At 36.3% G+C, this 20,092-nt stretch overlaps 1 protein-coding gene across 5 annotated transcripts in view; it reads left to right on the top strand.

Annotated features, from left to right (window-relative positions):
* LOC118026324 (COBW domain-containing protein 3) overlaps window positions 1-20,092 on the top strand; it is a 53,027-nt gene that overhangs the window by 24,883 nt on the left and 8,052 nt on the right. For all 5 annotated transcript variants that reach the window (XR_004683530.1, XM_035029103.1, XM_035029102.1 and 2 more), the window contains 6 exons: window positions 653-690; window positions 5,461-5,507; window positions 7,669-7,755; window positions 10,105-10,149; window positions 15,486-15,542; window positions 19,302-19,353. Coding sequence is in view for 4 of the 5 variants with exons in the window: in XM_035029103.1 (XP_034884994.1) it covers window positions 653-690; window positions 5,461-5,507; window positions 7,669-7,755; window positions 10,105-10,149; window positions 15,486-15,542; window positions 19,302-19,353 (326 nt within the window). In the remaining variant the exon portion in view is untranslated. The remainder of the gene's footprint in view (window positions 1-652; window positions 691-5,460; window positions 5,508-7,668; window positions 7,756-10,104; window positions 10,150-15,485; window positions 15,543-19,301; window positions 19,354-20,092) is intronic.

The following is a 20,092-nucleotide window of genomic DNA, read 5'->3' as shown; positions in this document are numbered from 1 at the left end:
AAATTTAAGACTGTGCCCAGTCATTTGGCTCTAGTATATGTAGCATGGAGCTGGTTGAATTCCCTAGGTATCATCAGACTCATTCTGCTGTTATCATTTGAAAAAATTATTTGGCATATAAATTCAGAGATTGACAAACTGACCATTTGGAAACTTAGGTACATGTTACGGAAAATACTTGTGTGAGTTAGATTTGGTGCAAATTATTAGGAATAAGATATCTTAAGGCATCTCAGATTTGTTAAGCAGTAATTTAAATGTTAAGAAAAGTCTTGATTTTGATAATGTGAATATATAAACTGGAAATAACCTGTCTTGTGTAATTTATCACATTCCAGTTTATATTACGGAATTTGTCTCATCATATTTTGGATTTAAAGCTTTTTAAAGGCCAGAAAAATCTTATTTTCTTATTTACTTCTTTATTTAATTTAAAAAATTATTTTATAACCTCCCTAATGGGTTAAAATGGTGCTAAGGCACTCAGTACACATTTAAAATGTGTCTGCTTGTTCGTGGAATTGAATTAAATTGCAGCTTTGGCAAGAGAAAAAAACAATATTTTATTGAGTAACATTTGTGAACTGAAATAGGTTAGTTGTGATTTTCATTCTCAAGCATAGAGGTGATTAAAAGATATATTCCTTTGTAGGTATCATAACTGTTGTGGATTCAAAATATGGACTAAAAGTAAGTTGAAAGATTGCTGTGAGTTGCTAATTATTTGTTAAAAGCTGGGTTTGTGGGGATTGATTATAATTTTTTTTCTGCAGTTTTGTTTGAATATTTTAACAAGTTTTTTTTTAAACTATTGTGAACAATAGATGAAATTTGTGTGTCTTTTAATTATTGTGTTTTAAAATTAAGTATTTTCTGTTACTCTGTCTTGATATGATAGTTGGAAGTGTAATATTTTGTAATGATGATATTACAGGATAAAGTTTGGGTATGTGTAACTCCTTACTGGGACTCAACCCCATTGTTGATGAGTTTTTCTATTTGATAGAAGAAATTGAGCTTGAGAAAGCATATGAGAACCTTTTTCTCTTGTTAAACTGCTACCAGACACAAACTGGAGAAATAATTGTGTTAAAAAAGAATCGCTTTACCTTATTTTGAGAAATCAGGGTTTATACATAAGTGTAGTGAGGAGAAACTCTCCTTTAAATGGTATCCTCCTGTGAATGTTTTCATAACTACCAAGTTCTTCAAATGCATTTAAATGGACTTCAATTCATAAAATGCACTTAGTAAGATTTTTAAAAACCTGTTGTTGCATAAAATAAAACAATATTTCTCACTTTCCAAGTGAAATACTACTAAAGGGAAAAGAGAATGAAATTATCCTCCGTCTCCCGGTCCCACTCTGGGATGTGGATAGCCCCCTCAGTGATCATTTCTTAGAAGTTTAAATTTAATATTTAAAAATGCACGTCCATTTTGTATTCTACTCCACAATATATCTCAATTTGTTAATTTGAAAAAGTGTTACTTCCGGGGCACCTTGCTGGTTCAGTTGGTGGAGCATGCTTGTTAAGTGGTTACCACTATCCCTTCACTGGCCCTTTGTCTCCCTCAGGAATAGAGCTGCCTAATTTGAGATGTTTGGAAAATAATTTCTCTGTAGATTTAGAGTCCAAATTTATTAGTCATCTTAAGAATCAAAGAAAGATTCCAGATACTACAATTTTGCTCAGAAAAATTCCGACTGTTCTGAAATCATGATATTTCTAACAAAATATTTATGGAGGAAGCAAAATAAATTCTTCATTCTGAATGTTTATTATAGGCATGTCTGAATTCATCTCTTACATACATTTATTACCAAATTTGGGATACCTACAGAAGAGATAGCAGTTAAGATATTTTATTTGTCTTCTTGATAGACTTAAGATATCATACCCAGAGTTAAACTCTTTATGTATTTATGATTACAGGAATAATTTTATATGTATATTTAGATTTGCAGAGAAGTTAAATAGAATCTATTATCAGTGTAATTGAGGCCAAATAAACAAAGCAACATTCTGAATAATGCAAACACAGTAAACGTTTAACCTCCTGCCACCTTGATAAAACCTCTTAAATTACTAAATCAATATACCTACACAAAACTGACATACTGTCAGGATAATGGAAACTTTAGATTTTTTAAGTCAGATGCCAGATAAATAACTTTTCCTTTATATAAAGAATTTGCCCGCTTGTCCAATTCCTCTGGTTGCAAAGCTTGACCCCAGTAGCTGCTTGTGATTCAGAGAATTCTGAGGCAGTACAAGTAATGACACTTGGATAATGGGCAGCAATTTAAGGGTGTCATGCTTCAAGGAGCCAGCCCATCCCAAGGAAGGCTGAGAAATGGTACCCTGTGGCCAGGCAGCCAGATTGAAACTGAAGTGGTAATTGATATCATGGGCTGTCACTCTAATGGGATTGTCACCCATTGATCTGAAATATTCATTTTTTAATCACGGGCAAAGAATTGGACAACTTCAGATGACAGCTCTCTATTCTCAGGACTTGACACCCAGGCTGCCAACATTGTTCTTTTCAGTTCTACAAACGTGACAGCATTTAATGCAATAGAATCAATGGATGAAGTTACACAGGAAAGGTCAAGTGAGAGGTTTCTTTTTGGCTCTTCTGTTATATTGCACTAGCTGTTGAAACAATTCAGTCAGAAAACAGTTTGGCTTGGAAAAGACTGGAAAAATAAATAGACTGACATTATGCAATAATCGTTTTCTAACAGCTGAAATAGCGTCAGATCTATAACCAGTCCGTTGAGAGGAGAGAGCTGCTGCTCTTTTTAAATGTCGTCTGACATCTTTGACACTAGATTTCTTCCATTTTGGTCAACAGCAGTGTTTTCCCCCTATCTTGCTCTCTTCTTTTTGGTCCAGCTTGTTTCTGTTTCTGCAGAAGAGGACACCCGCTAGCCCTTATTGAAGTCGGGTCTACGGTGGTGTTATTTCAAAGGGTTTCTTTCTTTCTTACTGTGTGCTGAGTTGGAGGTTGAACCTTGACTTTTGGGAAGTGTTGGGTTAATTAGTACCAAAACCATTTTTGTCTTTTTTAATATATAAGCAAAAGCCATAGTCTCTCAGCAGACATGAGGAATCCTATGGGCATATCTATACATTCACACACACACACGCACACACACACACACACACACACTCTAAAATTTTTGAAAAAGAATTTGCAGATGTTTTCCTTCCTTGCCTGTGCAGGTAGCATAGAATATAAAAATTGCCATTTTTTTAACTTTATAAATGGAATTTATCCGACTGAGTAACCAATATTGGAGAATGTCCCTTTGAATAAAAGACACTGGTTTTAGTCTTTTTGCAAAGTTTGACTTGGGGAGGAAGGAAGTTGCATGAGAAAAATAAATATTGGGCTGATACCCAGAGAAAATAAATGTTAGTGTGCATTTATTATTTCTTTATGTTTATATGGCCTTCAAAAATGCATAGAACAGGGCTTTTATCTCTTTTTCTATAATTATATGTGATTATTACATGCCTTATCCATAATAGAATTGTACATATTGGCCCATTTTTATTTTGGGGATTTTAACGTGTTTTTATATTTGGTACTTCTTGATTGCCTGAAGGTAGTAAAATGTTGGTTTTTCCCAGTTAGCTTTGAGTGTAGATTTCTAATCTTCTGGAGAAGTAAATGTGTTAAAAACGTGGGTTACTTTGTAAAACTACTGTTCCATTTAGATATGGAAATTCAAAAATAAAATATCTAATTTTCCTGCCATATCTTTTTTTATACCCCACCAACTCACAGCCACATAGCTCCAAATTCATATGTAAATAAAGCTTCCAAAAGGTCAACAATACAGTATTTTGAAAAATTTTTCAAATCCTGGAATATTCCAGGATCTTTCAGAAACAGGTACCTTGTTAAAAATACATCTTTATTAAATAGGTATACTGCTGAAGAGAAGGGGATTTGTTGCTGCACATTGTATAGAATATTTCAAATAACAACATCTACTTATCTTTGTCAACAAATAGGGGTGTTAACTAGAATTCATTCAATAAATATTTTTTGAGCCTGGTGCCAGGTACTATTTCCAGGATGGTAACAGCCTTGTTCTCTACAGGACATAATAATAGGATTTGCAGTAGCCTCAGGCCAAGAATAATTAGCAAAAATAGTAAACTTTGTCTTTTGGCAAGGAACAGTTTTTGATACACTAATAATAATAATATAGTAATTTTGAATGTAATTTTTAGGTAGTCTCTCTGAGTATACTCTTGCGTGATTGTTAATATTTATGTAACATCTGTATCGAAGATTGAGTCTATGTGACATAAAAAGCTTTCATTCATAAGTTTTTAAAATTATGATCATTTTACTTCTATAGCACGTTTTCAATTTTTGAAAAATACCCCTATAAAAGAGTATCCTGTGACAGTGACAGTATTAAATTTAGTTTCTTCCTTTATAAAATGAGAATAACCATTCCCTCTAATTCTTAGGAAGGCTAAATGAGATAATGTATGTAAAATGATTTAAGAATTTGTGAAGTTTGATTTCAAATACAAAGAATATTAATATAATCAAATTGCCTCTAACCTCAGTAGGCAGCTTTTTCTTGTGACAGGGAGCATCTATTAAAGGTTAAAGTAATGAAGGTGGAATGTTTTGCAGAGACAAACCTTTCGGCATTGATGCCTTTAGGGATTTAAACAGAATTATGGAAAAATAATAACTGCTTCCAGAGAGATGACAGCTACCTTGTGGGCCCCAATATCAGTGTCACAATATTTTTTTGGAGCTAGCTTGACTCTGGAGAGGTCAGCAAAGGAAATAGTTGCACTGAGGGGCCAGGTCACTCAAGTGTGGGTTTCTCTAAATGGTCAACTGCTTTTAGGCTAGAATTGGGGCTGTGGCCTTCCCACAGCTTGTTTTAAGGGAATAGAAAGGGCTCAGCACTGAGTCCATATTGTGTGTGATGATGCTGGGGTGGGAGGTGGGGTCTGGGACTGGAATGGATGGAAGTGTATTAGATTTAAGAAAGTCTATTTTGGTGGTTATCTCTTTTATATATAAGTAATAATGAATATTTAGAACAAAAACTTTTTTGTGAAAAAGGAAAAGGCCTGTAATTTGAACTGTAATGCCCTTTGTTTTTATTGACATTATTTATATCTGGAGGGTTTTCCTTTTAAGGAAAAGGAGATGTCAGGGGGACAGTATTTAAGTCCTGCCCCCTCCCCCAAACACCCCCAATAGATTCACTATAGGAAAACAATTACAAATGGGGAATAAAATGCTTTCAGTTAGAAAAATTAGTTCTGCATTTGTGTGTTCAGTAATAGAACTTGTTGAAATGTATATTAGAAGCAAGAAAGGAGTCTCCAAAGTAAAATTCTTTGTGTTGACATTAGTGTTTGTGTTTTCCCACAGTAACTTTTTTCAAACTTTGTTTTTGTTTAGCATTTAGAAGAAGAAAAACTGGATGGCCTTATCAATGAAGCTTCTAGGTATTCATATTTAAAGTATATATTGATTACTGGCTAATTGGAAAGAGAAAATTATTATGAAAACCAAAACCAAAGTGAGAAATATAAAAACATAGTCAAGGAAAATTCGTTGTCTTTTTCCCCTGTAATTGAATTATTGCTACTTGTAGTGGTCTGATAACTAAAATTTTATTTAAAACTTTTATATATAGCATAAAATGAGTGTTGGGCACAGCAGTTCTTTGAGAGGAGCTTGGGAGCAGTGAACATTTAAAACTGGTTTTTTGTTCTTTTATGATTTCATTGGGATTCAAGAGGATTATAAAGAAAAGAGTTGGTTCACTTACTGCCTTCTTCAGCAGTAATTCATTTGATGCACGTATTCACTGTTACTCAGAACAAAAGAAATACGGAAATAATTTTAATTGGCATTTAGAAAATTTTTTTGTTTAAACACCTTTATGTTCCTAATTGGGTTGTCTTTAGACTTAGAAATGTTAAATCAGTTTGCCTACCCTAAGCAGATTCTTGCTAATGGAGGAAAAAGGCTTTGGGATATACCACAGTTGCTAAGTCTGCTGCTGGGGTTAAGGGAGAGTCTCCCTGCGATTTGCTAAGTGTGATCCAGACATAAATAATAGACTGCAAACAAGCAGTTGGCTCCCTCTCATTCTGGACTATGGTGCTCTGTGGTGCTGTAATCCTGCCTGAACACTGCATTGGGTATATAGGTATGATTCAGATTAGACTGAACTTAAACATTTTTATAATTTTTTTCCTTATTAAAATATATTTTTTATAGAAAATGTAAATAAGCCAAATAGAAAGTAGTGAAGTGTCATAAAAGCCACAATAAAGATGGGGCACCTGGGTGGCTCGTTTGGTTAAGTGACTTGATTTCGGCTCAGGTCATGTTCTCTGGGTGTGAGATCCAGCCCCATGTCAGGCTCCTCATTCAGGAGGGAGTCTGCTTCTCTCTCACCCTGTCCCTCTATCCCTTGCCCTACTCACTCGCTCTCTCTCAGATAAATCTTAAAAAAAAAAATAAATAAATAAAAGTAAATGTAAAAGGCTTCCAATTTAAAGATAGTAACTGTTTATATTTTGAGATGTCCACATTAAATCTTTTTTTTTTTTTTTAAGATTTTGTTTATTTGACACAGAGAGACACAGTGAGAGAGAGAACACAAGCAGGGGGAGTGGGAGAGGGAGAAGCAGGCTTCCCACTGAGCAGGAAGCCCAATGTGGGGCTCAATCCCAGGATCCTGGGACCATGACTTAAGCCTAAGGCAGTCGCTTAATCAACTGAGCCACCCAGATGCCCCATCCACATTAAATCTTTATTCATAGAACGCTTACTTAAACAGAAATGGGATTATGATGTACATACTGTTGAAACTTGCTTTTTCAATAAATTATTTTTGAGAATTTGGCTTTGTCCTTTGACATAATTGGCTATATCTTCAGGTAGCATAAAACTGGAATTAGGAATAAATAGCCTAGTGATTAAAATTTCCTGAAGAATTGAAAATTTAAAGAATCCTCAGCTCTACTTCTCCTGTTAATAGAAAATAGAACTTCTGTTTATAGTAAGCTATTTTGTTATCTAGCATTCTGTCAATGGGACAGAATAGCATTCTTTAACTTGAATGTCTGTGTATCTATTTTACAGAGAAAAACCTATTTATAGTGATGAAGAAGATATTTGTTCAGGATCCTGATGTATCTTCTGAATGTGGTTTAAAAAAAACTGTTTAGTGTTAATGTTAATTTATTTATTTCTTTAAAAATTCCATGTGATAACATGGAATATTTTAGTCAGTGGACTGTCCATATTTTTACCATATTGAATATCTGAATTTTATGCGTTTCTTTACAAAGAAAATTTTGAGTTGAAAATGATCCTTGATTATAAACTTTTGGGGCTTTATCTTTGTAGTTTCAGAGTAGCAAGTGAGAGCACTTAGTAAATATTTTTTGAATGAATACATATGAAATCTGAATTTATATAGTGATGGATGCAGTTTATTCTTACTGTTTGAAGAATGATAAATAGGAGTAAAATCAATTACCATATAGAGTACTATATAGTTCTTAATGCTATTTGATCTGAAGGAGATGTTTCTATTTTTAATTTCTTAACATTTCTCTTTTGACATCTGTTCTTTCTTTGCTAATTTAGGCAAGTTGCTTTGGCAGATATCATCATCATTAATAAAACTGACTTGATTTCAGAAGAGGATTTAAGCAAATTAAGAACAACCATTAGGTATGAAGTTTTAAGTGTTAACTGCCTACAAATCCAAAGTGTACTATATAAAAGGTTTTTCCTGTATTACCCTGTAGAAATTTAAGGTTCAAGGTTGACCTGCTTCAATACCATTCTGGAATCATTTATTGTTGATGCCTAATTGACGCTTATGTAAAAATAAATATATAAAATCATTCCCCATTTCTTACAGAATGTAGTTAGAATTCATAGACTGATACTCAGGGTCTTCTGACTCCATCCTCCTTTTCCTGTCTCTCTTTGACTCTTTGCCTACAGGAAGTTCTCTAACTTTACTCAGGATGACTTATTTTCCCATGGATGTGTCTTGCCATAATATCCTTTCTTTACTCTGACGTGTTCTCACTCTCACTCTGCCAATCCTTGAATTCCTTCATTGTCTCTGTTTTAATTTGCTTCCTTTTTTTTTTTTTAAGCCATTTTATCCGTTCTGTAGAGTCGTCCCGTCACCTCCTTTTCTCCCTCGCTCCTCTGTGAAATCTCCCCTGTCTCAGGTGGTCTCCTTTCCCTGAACCCTCACTGACTTTGTCTTCCTTGACTGTCAACTAAACGTGCCTGTCTCCCAGCTTGCTTCAGTGTCTTCAGTGTCCATGGCCAAGGTTGGTCAACATATGTATGTTAGTATGAATGGTACTCAAATATATGCTACATGATCCACAGTCACTTGGACTTTTCAAATGAGATTAGGGTTCAGGGACTTTGAATTATTTTTTAAGACAATAAATGCCATCTACAAAGAGACACCCAATAGCTTTTATTATTAGTCATCTTTAATGGGTGTAATCTGCTGACATCAGATTTTGATTCTGTCAGTACCAGTTCATATAGTATGTTATAAATTGAATCAATAAAGGTGTAAGGCTCATGAGAAGATTGGCTGCAGTGATGAATGATTGAAGAGGAAAGAAATGCATATTTTTCTGCACATGTAGTGCAGGTAGTGTGCTGCATAGTGCTTAAGACGCTGGACTTTAGAATCTGGTTGTTAGTCTGGTTGGGTTCTACTCCTTGGTCTGTTTCTTGCTGTGTTCTTTTTAATTCTCATCTCTAAAACAGGAAATAATGCCTACTTCATTAAGTTTGGTTTAAGTGTTCATGAGACAGTGTTGGATATTAACAGTAAAATAATGTGCAGAAAACAGATGTGCTCTGTTAGCTACTGTTACCATTATTAGAGTGTAATTTTTTTTCCTGGTTTACATAGTAATTTCAAGCTACAACGAATAAAAATAGGAAAGAAATAGAAAAATGGTTGATATTTTTGAAAAGTCTAGAAAGATGAAAGCAGTGAATGGAACTTACTTCTTTTACCCCTTTTGACTCTGGTCTCCTAAATTTTGTTGGCCAGCTTGCTCTGTACAGCAATACCAGGAAAGAATGTGGACACAGTGCATTGATAAATTATAGACCCTTTGGATTTTGACCCTCCATTGTACATCAGACTTGCAACTGACTGGGCATTAGATTTGGGGAGTTGGAAGAAGGTGAACATATCTGAGAGGAAGTGGCCATCAGGTTATATAGTATATTCAAGTAGAAAAGATTAAGAACTTTGTGAAATGGTAGAGAGACTTGCCTTAGAATCATTGTGGATGGGAAACCTTACCCACGAGAATAAGCTTGAACAAAAGGCACATATATTCAGCAAGGAACGCTGAAGGCAATGGAATTGATGGTATAAAGATAAATAGATGAGGTGTATAGTATGTTGAAAAGAATTTAACAAGTATTTTTAGTGCCATAAAGAGGGAGTCCTGTTTCATTATCTTAGTAATATCAGAAAGGGAAGGACTGGCAGAGTAGGTAGAGATTCTAGTTAGGGAATGAAGAGGTTATTTTGTGGAACAACCTGGATGCCTGACTTAACTGTTACTGTGAAACTGAGGACAGGCTGGGTGAAAGCCACTCACAACTAGGTTTTTATTTCTAGCCTGTGTATAGGCATTTCCACGATGTGTGCTTGTGGAAAATTGAGTTAAAAATCTTGATTTATCTACTCATTTGAGAACATTAGAATTACTGGCTATGAATCATTTTTTTCTAACGTGAAGGGTCTCTTTATAATGCACAGAGTGTCCCCTAGTTAGTCAGTTGTGCAGTAGATTTTTGCCTGTCACGTTTTAATACCTAAGTGGAATATACCTGATTTATGATTAGAAAAAAAATAATAAGCTATAAAAAATGTAAGTTTTGTTTTTCTGTTTTTTTCTCCAGATATACTTGTATATGCTTATTTCCTGTTTTAGAAATAATATGCTTTACGATCTTTAAAAAGTTTAACATTTACTTTTTTTTACCCTTTCTTCTTCATTTTTATGTTTATTTCAGATCCATAAATGGACTGGGAAAAATTTTAGAAACACAAAGATCAAGGTACTTTTAAAAGCCATTACTAATATTGACAGTAAATAATTTTAGTTAATAATAATTATTAACTAATTGGTTAATTAATGCTTGATTCTTTTATAACAAAGATACATGTGCCTTTTTAAAAAACGGGGCCCCAAAATATTTTGAATGTTCTTTATAAATTAGTTGGCATATTTGGTTAATATGTTTGCTTCTTGTTGTAGCAAAACTACAGTAGAGCCATGGTAAGACTGGGTAGCTGTGCTTTTGTTTCATGAGGAAGAAAACACAGGACTTTTCATCCACTCAGAAAAGTAACTAGTATGGAAATCTCTAAGAGTATATTATTAGGAATCATCTTAGCTTGAGGTACTTAAATGGCATTCTAATATTTTCTAAAAACTTCTAAGTTTTTTGTATAGCTGCAAAAATAATCTGTCATGTAAAAAGAGAGGAACCTTTACCTTTAAGTTTATCTTTATGTCCATTTCCTGTAGGTTCTTCTGTCTTTTTATTCTGTTCATACAGATGTGCAGTACTTTATAAAATAGACGTATTCTTGAAACATCTGTGAATTGTATTTCTTTGGATTGAATTCTGTTTTCCAATGAATGCTATTATGATTTCAGAAAATTTCTTACAGGGATATGTTGTTAAGCTCATTTTTTAGCAAGATTGGTTCAGCAGCTGAGAGACTTAGCAACATGCAGCCAGCAGCTGTGGGGTTCAGGGCTGGCAGTCCAGTGCCAACGCAGTCCTTAATTCAGAGGTTCTTTCCTTGGAAGTGCAGCAGCGGGCTTTGCTCGGAGGCTCGTCTGTGCGGCGGAGGTTAGAGGTGCTGACAGACTGCCCTGGGCAGTAGGCAGTAGCGGGGCAGCTGCTTGTGTGCGTGCGGAGGGCTGGGGAATTAACTTGGTGTGCATTCTCAGAAGCCACTCATCTGCGGGCGGAGGTGGCAGAGGGATGCCCTTAGCATAAGTCTTCCACAAGCAAACGCCCAAATGTGCTCCCTGCATTTCAGATTCCAGTGTAGAAAACCTCTGATCGCCTAACTCATACCAGAGCCATTCCTCAGTTATTGGTCTTCTTTCTCTTGCATTTTACCATTTTCTTTCTCCCTAAATTTTCTCTTCATTACAAAGTGACACACAGACGACCACAGAAAGCTGAAATAAGTTTTTAGAAACTGTATCCATCAATAGCTGTGGTTCCGTTGTAATAACATTTATTTGGTTCATATTTACAAACATCTCAGATCAGTTTTTAAGGCCCCTGGATTTACCTTGCTTAATTTTTCTTTCTGTTTTCATTTTAGACCTTTATGTCCTGCGTAAAGGTTTTATCTTGAAGAGATTATTGTGTAACAATTTTGATGGTTATATGACATTTCTAACAGTTCTGTTATGTTTATAGAACAGTAAACATATAGTGATTAAATTTAGTTGCTTCACATGGATGAATGAGCAAATGAATAAAATCTCCTTTTTTTTTTTTAAATTATTTTTCCGGTTTCTTCAGTGTCTTGTGTTTGCCATTGTATCTGAGAATCTAGGGACTTTCTGAAATAGTACTTCCTTGCTGTGAGGACTGAAGTTGGATTAGGATCTTTTTCAGTGAAGATCAGACCTCCATGGTAGAATTCTTACCATGGTCATGAATCTTACATTAAATATTTCCCCCAATTCCTTGAGGCACAGCAACTTGAGCTTCCCGGTTTAGAAACGAGAGATCTGGTTTTTAACAAAATGGTTGAAATCACTGATGGAAGTTTTGTTTTATTGTATTTGTTTTTTTGTTTTTAAATTTTAATGCCTCGAGCATTTTGTGGTTGACAAACGCTGATGGTAGTAAAACTGACAATAATAAGACTGCTGTAAGCATATGTAGAAAAGGCTTACCTTGAGTATTGAAGTTGAGGAATAAGAATCAGGTGTAGCATTGTCTTACTGGTAAGACTTGAGTTGACTTTGAAGCAAATGGAAGTTCTAATGGGCCACGTAGACTTCAGAAGTAGGGGTGGAAGATCAGATGAAGAACCATTCTTATTTCTTCCTGACTCCTTTTTAATCTTACAGATTTCAGAGGACCGAACAGAGGAAGACCAAAATCCAGTTGTTCAATAATAAGTTAATCAGTTCAACGAACTGTTGGCCATTCTATTAGTTGCTAGGCATTTCTTGGCTTGTTGAGGATTTAAGCAATGGATAAGGCAAAAACTCTGCCTTTGTAGTAGGTGATGAGTCATTTGGGGGAGACAGAAGTAAACAGGCAAAACCCAATATATTAAATATTATCAGTATAACAGGAGTATTAATTATGTAGGGTCCTGTAGGAACAGGAACATAGAGGAACAACTACTCAGCTCTTCTTGATGATGATTCAGGAAATTTTGACTGAGAATGTGATTATCGACCTCTTAAAGAATGAATAGGATTTTTTCAGATGAACAAGAGTAGAATGGCTTTTTAGCCATAGGAAGATTTTGTGCTCCAGGGACCTGTGAGTATTTTAGAACAGCTAGAGCACATGGTGTGTGGCAGAGAGAAAAAGAGGTGTGACTGAAGAGGTGGAGAACTTTCCACAAAGGGTCTTGAATGCAATGACATATATTTTGGATTTTTTTTCTGTGGGCAGCAAGGAGTCAGTGAAAGGTTTTAAAAGCAGTATGAGTCCTGGGAGAAGGATTGAATATGGTGCAGTTCTCCATGGAAGGAAATACCAGAAGGAGGAGCAACTTGTGGGTGAGGTAGTGATGGCAGGGATTTGGTAAAAGGTGTTTAGTTGAGTTTTGTAGATACTGAGTTTGAGGTGCCACTGGGGAAGGCCTTCAGAAATCTGGTTCTGGAGTTCAGGACTTAGCCATTGGATGGGTTTGACAGTTCGTAGATCTGGGATTAGCTGGTGGCTCCTGTTTAGGAGACTCATTGAACTTTGGAAAGGTGACTAGTAGACACTAACCCCGGGGTAGCCACTGAATTCCCCTCCCCACCACGTAAAAGCTAATGGTGGTAGTCTTTTTATTTTTAATTTTGTATTACTGTTTTGAAAATATCTGATGTTATTATCTCTAAAGGAGGAAAGTAGGTATATTTTATGCCATGGAAATTAGTTTTCTAATTGGATGAGTGAAGGAATTTATTTTCCATGGGGGTACTAGATTTGGGGCAGGTCCATGGTAACTCTAATCTGGAACCTTAGACTTTTCCTGTTTTACTGTCCACTGAGAATCTGGTGAGATACAGTGAGAGACTGGTATTATTTTATTCACTGTAGATTTTTTTTTTTGCCCCCTCCCCTCCAACACTGCTGTAGCGCGTCCCCACCCCTCAGTGGTCCCTGTAGCGGAGAGCCCCAGTCTGGTCCAGGTGGGAGACCAGAGCTCCCCCAATCCTATTCCGTTCCCCTCCACACATGTCCAGAAAAGAGAGGCAGGCACCCTGGTACCCGCAGGACCCCCAGCTCTGCTGCAGGAGCAAGGGCAGTGGCTGGATTGAGGCAGCCTCAGTGGGGACTCTATTCTCTGTAGATTTTAACCTGTACAGATCTAGTGTTGATCCTGTGTGTTTTGGAAATATCAAAAGATTCTGCGTATCAAGCAGAATTATTTCTAAATGTGTGACATGGATTCTTAAAAACAGTGTCAGAGGGACGCCTGGGTGGCTCAGTCGGTTAAGTATCTGCCTTCAGCTCAGGTCATAATCCCAGGGTCCTGGGATTGAGCCCCGCATCGGGCTCCCTGCTCAGCGGGGAGCCTGCTTCTCCCTCTGCCTCTGCCTCTCTCTGTCTCTCATGAATAAATAAATAAAATCTTAAAAAAAAAAAAGAACAGTGTCAGAATGAAACTGTTTACTTTAGAAACTTGTGTTTCAAAGCTGACTTTTGGTATTCATACAGTTGGCCTGAGTTTTGATATTCAGACAATTGGCAGGTGTACTTTTTAAACTAGCTGTTTCCTAAGGTAAAGATGATAAACTTGGGGGAGAAGTTCATTCATTTGTCACGTATTAGTACAAATATTTACTCAACTGTCATGGTGAAAATGGACATGTGTTTAATGTTAAGGCTTTGATCTCTTACGTAAGATGATATTTATAAATTTCTTTATGGAATATTTACTTCTTTGATGATTTTCCTGATTCTTTTCATCTAGAATGTCCAGAATTTCCAGTGTTGTTATAGTTTATGAGCATATAGCTTTGGAGTATTACTCTTTTAGTAAGATGGGAGTTTGTCTGCCTTGTGCCGAGATAAGTACTCCTGATCAAACAGTATTGTTGCCACAGGCATGAATATTTGGCCGACTGTTGAGAATCAGCAAAGCAGACAGTGCACGTCACTCCTAAGTTAGAAGAGGTGGTTTGGTTTACATGTTGGCATATTTTAAAAAGTCTTGAATTTGACTGTTTTGTTTTCCTTGCAAGAGAACTTACATGTTTGGCAAATTCCTGGACTCTAATTTGGGAATTCATTCTCTTGTCATTTTCCTGAAACATTCCTTCATCATAGCTTTGATGATAGAGAAATCACTGTCCTCTACTGTTTTACAGGCTCACGTAAACATTGGAATTCATTCACTAGCCTTTGTATGTGTATTTAAACCAAAATGAATGCTGTCTGTGATATGATATTCTCTGCCGGTTTGAATCACTGCTTTCCTGATAAGCCACAATTACCTCTAAATAATTCCCATGGAAATAATGTTTATTCAGGTAGAGCGCTAACTGGGTTGTTTCAGTCTATGCAACCCTGGTCTGAAGGAAATAAACCATTCTTTGGATGTAGATTAGGGTCTTAGAGTAGTTGTTTGATTCCTTGTATTCTTAAAATACTACCTGTTATATCGTGGAAGGCGGGGAGTGAAGTAAATGAAATCCAGACGTCCTGAAGGTAACGTTTTGTACTGCACCAGTGCCTGCGCTTCACGTCCCGCATTTCATCTTTTGAGTAATAAACTGCTGCTTTGAAAAGTTCCAGTTCTGTAACTGAGGTTTTTTTTTTTTTTTGGCTGTAAAGATGTATTTGAAATCAAGCTCATAAATTCCAGGATTGAAAAGACAATTGAAAGTATAAATAAAAATATGTATAGTTTATTGAAGAAATAATCAAGTAATTTTCTGCCTTGAATTTATACTAGTCACTGTTTTTTGAATTTTATGAAGAAATTCTATTAAAAAATTTTACAACAAGCTTTTTCTTCTTTGCTTGTGATTTTTATGTGTTCCCCAAAATAGTATGATGTATTGATTAAACTTTATGTCTACATTTTTGGCAAAAGAGTCTTAGAGATTTTTTTTTTCCTTGATTAATGGAATATATTTCACAGAATTTCCCACTGTTTACATTGGATTTCTTCCTTTTAGAGTTGATCTCTCTAATGTATTAGATCTTCATGCCTTTGACAGTCTTTCTGGAATAAGGTATGTTTTCTGTATTTTGTTGACTTTTATTGTAATGTACTTCTTACTCCACAGTTGTAGAAGTTACAGGAATGATTTATACAGTTGCACCCTTGATTTAAGCTTCTTGTCATTCCTGTGGTGTACAAGATCATTCCTAATGATATTGTTCTTGAAGGTTTTATTAATTGGATGTTTGGAAATCACAATGCATTTTCCTATAGAAATTTTAGTATAAATGGTAGTTAACTTTAGGGATTCATCGTTAATACTTCTCCACCAACCACTGTGTGTAATACTTTCTTTCTATGAGAAAAATGGATGAAATACATAAAAAATTTTAGCTTGGGGTATTGCTACACACTCCTCCTTTCTCCTCAGTGATGGATCACTTTCCTGTTTCTTTCCCTGGAGGGAATCTTTTTGATAAGGGAGAAAAACTTATCTTTCTTCAGTATCATTTTTTTTTAAATCATCTTAGCCATTTTTAAGTGTACAGTTCAGTAGCGTTAAGTATATTCACATTGTTGTGCAGTTGATCTGCAGAACTTTCTCATCTTGCAGAACTGAAACTCTGTTGAATGACGGCGCTCCCTGTTCCCCTCCCCACAGCCCCTAGCAACCACCATTCTATTATCTCTTTTTTAAGCATTTGCCTACTTTAGGGGACGCCTGGGTGGCTCAGTTGGTTAAGCGTCTGCCTTCAGCTTAGGTCATGATCTCAGAGTCCTGGGATTGAGTCCTGCCTCAGGCTCCCTGCTTGGCTGGGGAGTCTGCTTCTCCCTCTCACTTTGCCCCTCCCCACCACTCATGCTCACCCTCTCTCTCTCAAATAAATAAATAAAATCTTGAAAAAAAAAAGAATTTGACTTCTTTAGATACCTTATACCAATGAAAATGTATGGCATTTGTCTTATTTTAACTGGCTTATTTCACTTAGTCCTCAAGGTTCGTCCATGTTGTAGCTTGTGACAGGATTTCTTTCCTTTTAATGCTAAATAATATTCCGTCATATTGTCCATTCATCCACTGATGAACATTTGGGTTGCTTCCATCTCTTGGCCGTTGTGAACAATGCTGCTACGCCATGGGTGTGCAAATGTCTCTTCACGATTCCTGCTTTCATTTCTTTTTACTATTTTGAGGCATGCCATACTGTTCGGCCCAGCAACTGCACCATTTTCGTTTCCCACCAGCAGTGCACAGGGTTCTGCTTTCTCCATGGACTCGCCAACACTCGGTATTTCCACCTGGTTTTGGTAGTAGCCGTCTTCGTGGGTGTGAGGTGGCAGTTTCTTGTGTTTGTGCTCTGCATTTCTCCAGCAGTTCGAGGTCATGACCAGCTTTTCATGTGCTTAGTGGCCATTTGTAGATCATCTTTGGAGAAATGTCTATTCAAATACTCGGTCCATTTTTTAATCCCATGGTTTGTTGTTGTTTGTGGCTGAGCTGGAGGAGTTTTTTAATATATTCTAGGTATTATCGCCTCATCAGATATGTGATTTGGAAATATTTTCTCCCATTTTCTCAAGTAGTTGAGTCATAAAAGCCTCGTGTGAGAGGTACCCTCCCAGTGCCCAGAGGAAAGGAGCATCCTTATCTCTGAAGACTAAGGTACACACGGAGGAATCACGAAACAGGCCTCTCTGAGTATCCTCCAGTTTACTACACTTGTTTCATACTCTGTCCCATCGTTTCTTTCCACAACCTTCTACTCTTCATCAAACATAGCATAAAAACGCTCAGGTTTAACCATTTCTTTGGTTCTTCATTTCTTTATGAAGGCTCTTGTGTCACATAAAACTTACATAAATAGGGGTGTCTGACTGTCTCAGTGGGTCAAGTGTCTGACTTGTGGTTTCTGCTCAGGTCCTGATCTCAGGGTCCTGGGATTGAGCCCTGTGTTAGGCTCCCTCTCCCTCTGCCCCTCCCCGCTACACACTCTTTCTCTCTTTAAAAGAAATAAATCTTTTTTTAAAAAAACTTACATTAATAAACTTGTACCCTTTTCTCCTGTTAATCTGTGTTTGTCAATCTAATTTTCACGCCCAGCCAGGCACCTAAGAGGGTTGAGGAAAACTTTTTCCTTCTTACACAAGTTGTTGGCAGTTATTTTTAACAACATTAAATATTGAACATAAAGAGCGTGTGATTTTTCAAACATTTTGTAAGGTAATCTCATTCCACACTTGTTTAAGAACAGTGATAATGCATTAGTGACACTTAAAGAAGTAGCTATTTAATGTGATGCCCTCTCTGTGGCTCAGGCCTGTGCATAACTTTTCACTGTGCTCAGTTGCAAAAATGGAGAATCCTTTTCTGAGCAACCAGCTGGGAAGGATTTAATTTGACACTTTCTGTACTAAGACCCCATCCTGTGAGGCTCATTTCCCTCCAACAGTTCCTACAATCCTTTTCTCTTTTCTAAACTCCCTGTTACTAATTTACCCCTCACTGTTCTGCAAAGCAAAACATCTGCAAGGTTTTAAATCTTTTTCCTCCTCCCAGCCTAACCCATCAGTGTCCAAATGTATGCTACAGTTGTTAAGGTTATAATTGGTTGTGCCATATTGATCTTCTTGCTCTTTTTCGTATCAGAACAATACATTTTTAAGATTTTTTGTTTCTCTCAGTCACTGGCAACTGACTATATAGAAGACTTATTTCTTAATATTACTTATTTCTTAAGAAATAGATATGTTTAAGGGAAAACATTGATAAAGGAATAAATATACCTTTCTAACTTTCTTTAGGTACTAGCCTTATTTTCACATTAGGAAGCATGGGACAGGGCGCCTGGGTGGCTCGTCGGTTAAGCGTCTGCCTTCGGCTCAGGTCACGATCCCAGGGTCCTGGGATCGAGCCCCGCATTGGGTTCCCTGCTCAGCAGGAAGCCTGCTTCTCCCTCTCCCACTCCCCCTGCTTGTGTTCCTGCTCTCACTGTGTCTCTCACTCTGTCAAATAAATAAATAAATAAAATCTTTAAAAAAAAAAAGGAAGCATGGGACAAGTTGATGAAATTTGGAGCAGTGGTAAAATGCTTACGTGTATTTTTCTGGGCTGGTAATAGATCTGTTGGAATTAAAAAGAAATCTGCTGACATATTTAACCACACAAAATAGTGTCGCTGAAGATTAGGGTTTTTTTTCTGTATTGTGTGTATATGTGTACATGTGAATGTGTGTACATTTTTTAACTGAAGTATAACATACAATGTTTTATTATTTTCAGGAGTACAGCATACTAAGTTGAGAATTCTGTATCTCACTCAGTGCCCACCTCAATAAGTGTGGTCACCAAGTGTCACTATACAACATTACTACAGTATTATTGACTGTATTCCCTGTGCTGTATTTTTCATCTTTGACTTATTTATTTGTTTTTTAAAAACATTTTATTTAATTTTAATTTATTATGTTCGTCACCATACAGTACATCATTAGTTTTTGATGTAGTGTTCCGTGATGACTTACTTATTTTGTAACTGGAAGTTTGTACCTCTTAGTCCCCTTCACCTGTTTCACCTATTCCCCCATCCACCTCCCCTCTGGCAACCACCAGTCTGTTTGCTTGTTTGTTGAATGTGTACACATGGTTAGGAAAAATCTTTAAACAGTCTGCTAGCTTTTCTGTATTAGAATGTGTAAATAGCATGTAAAATTGGAACTGTGTAATAGATTGAGTTGTGGAAACTCCCTTCTTAGCTCCATATCTCTAAGTAACATATAAGGTTAAATCGAAAGTATATTGATCTCTGAATTTATAATCAGTTGTTATTAGTTTGCAGAAAAAACTTCAGCATGTGCCAACAACACAGCCTCACCTTGATCAGGTAAAAAACATCTTTAAAAATTTTTTTTAAGGATTTTTAAAAAATAAATTGGTTCTTTTAGGGCTGTTTTCTTTGAGTCTTGCTAAAAAAAAAAGTATTTTTGAAGTGTGTTGATAATTTTCAGAATTTGGATGCTTTTGAGGTAATCTCATCTAGCTTCTTAATGCATAATAGGAATTCATTAAGCCAGACTTCTTTAGAATCTTAAGAAATCATGCTTTCTAGCTTCTCCATTCAATAGGTCACTCTTCTGGTGGGAATCACTGCTTAAAAGCAGCCTGGGGGTTCTATACGCAGCCTGTTTTTAGCTATGTTGAACTAATAGATTAAAGGAAAGTCTGGTAAAAGCATCTATGGCTTATTTAAATGAAAATTTGAGTTTCACTTGCAGATAGCACTGTAAATTTGAATTCCCTAAGGTGTCCTTCATTTAGGTGCTCTATAACTCTAATTCCTGAGGTAAATATTGACGATACTAGGAACAAACAAAACATGTTTTAACTGTACCCATCTTTCTTTTAAGCAAGTCATAGATGGTGGAGGTTTCGGGTAACTTCTTTGTTCCATTGAAACAGGGTGAGAGCAAGGGGGCATGTGAGTGAGCCATGTACTGTCTTCCCTCCTCTGTCTGAAAACCATCACTCACTCTTTTGAAGCAATACTCATTGTGATGGGGCCACTTGTTTGTCTTCAGTTTGGCTCGCATTTATGGGGACCTGTACAACTGTGTTCCTGGCAC

Source organism: Mirounga leonina, unplaced genomic scaffold, assembly GCF_011800145.1.
Source record: "Mirounga leonina isolate KUSES-001 unplaced genomic scaffold, KU_Mleo_1.0 Mir_224, whole genome shotgun sequence".
Classification (NCBI taxonomy): domain Eukaryota; kingdom Metazoa; phylum Chordata; class Mammalia; order Carnivora; family Phocidae; genus Mirounga; species Mirounga leonina.
The sequence above is the reverse complement of the archived record's forward strand: the minus strand, read 5'-3'. Positions and strand labels throughout refer to the sequence as shown.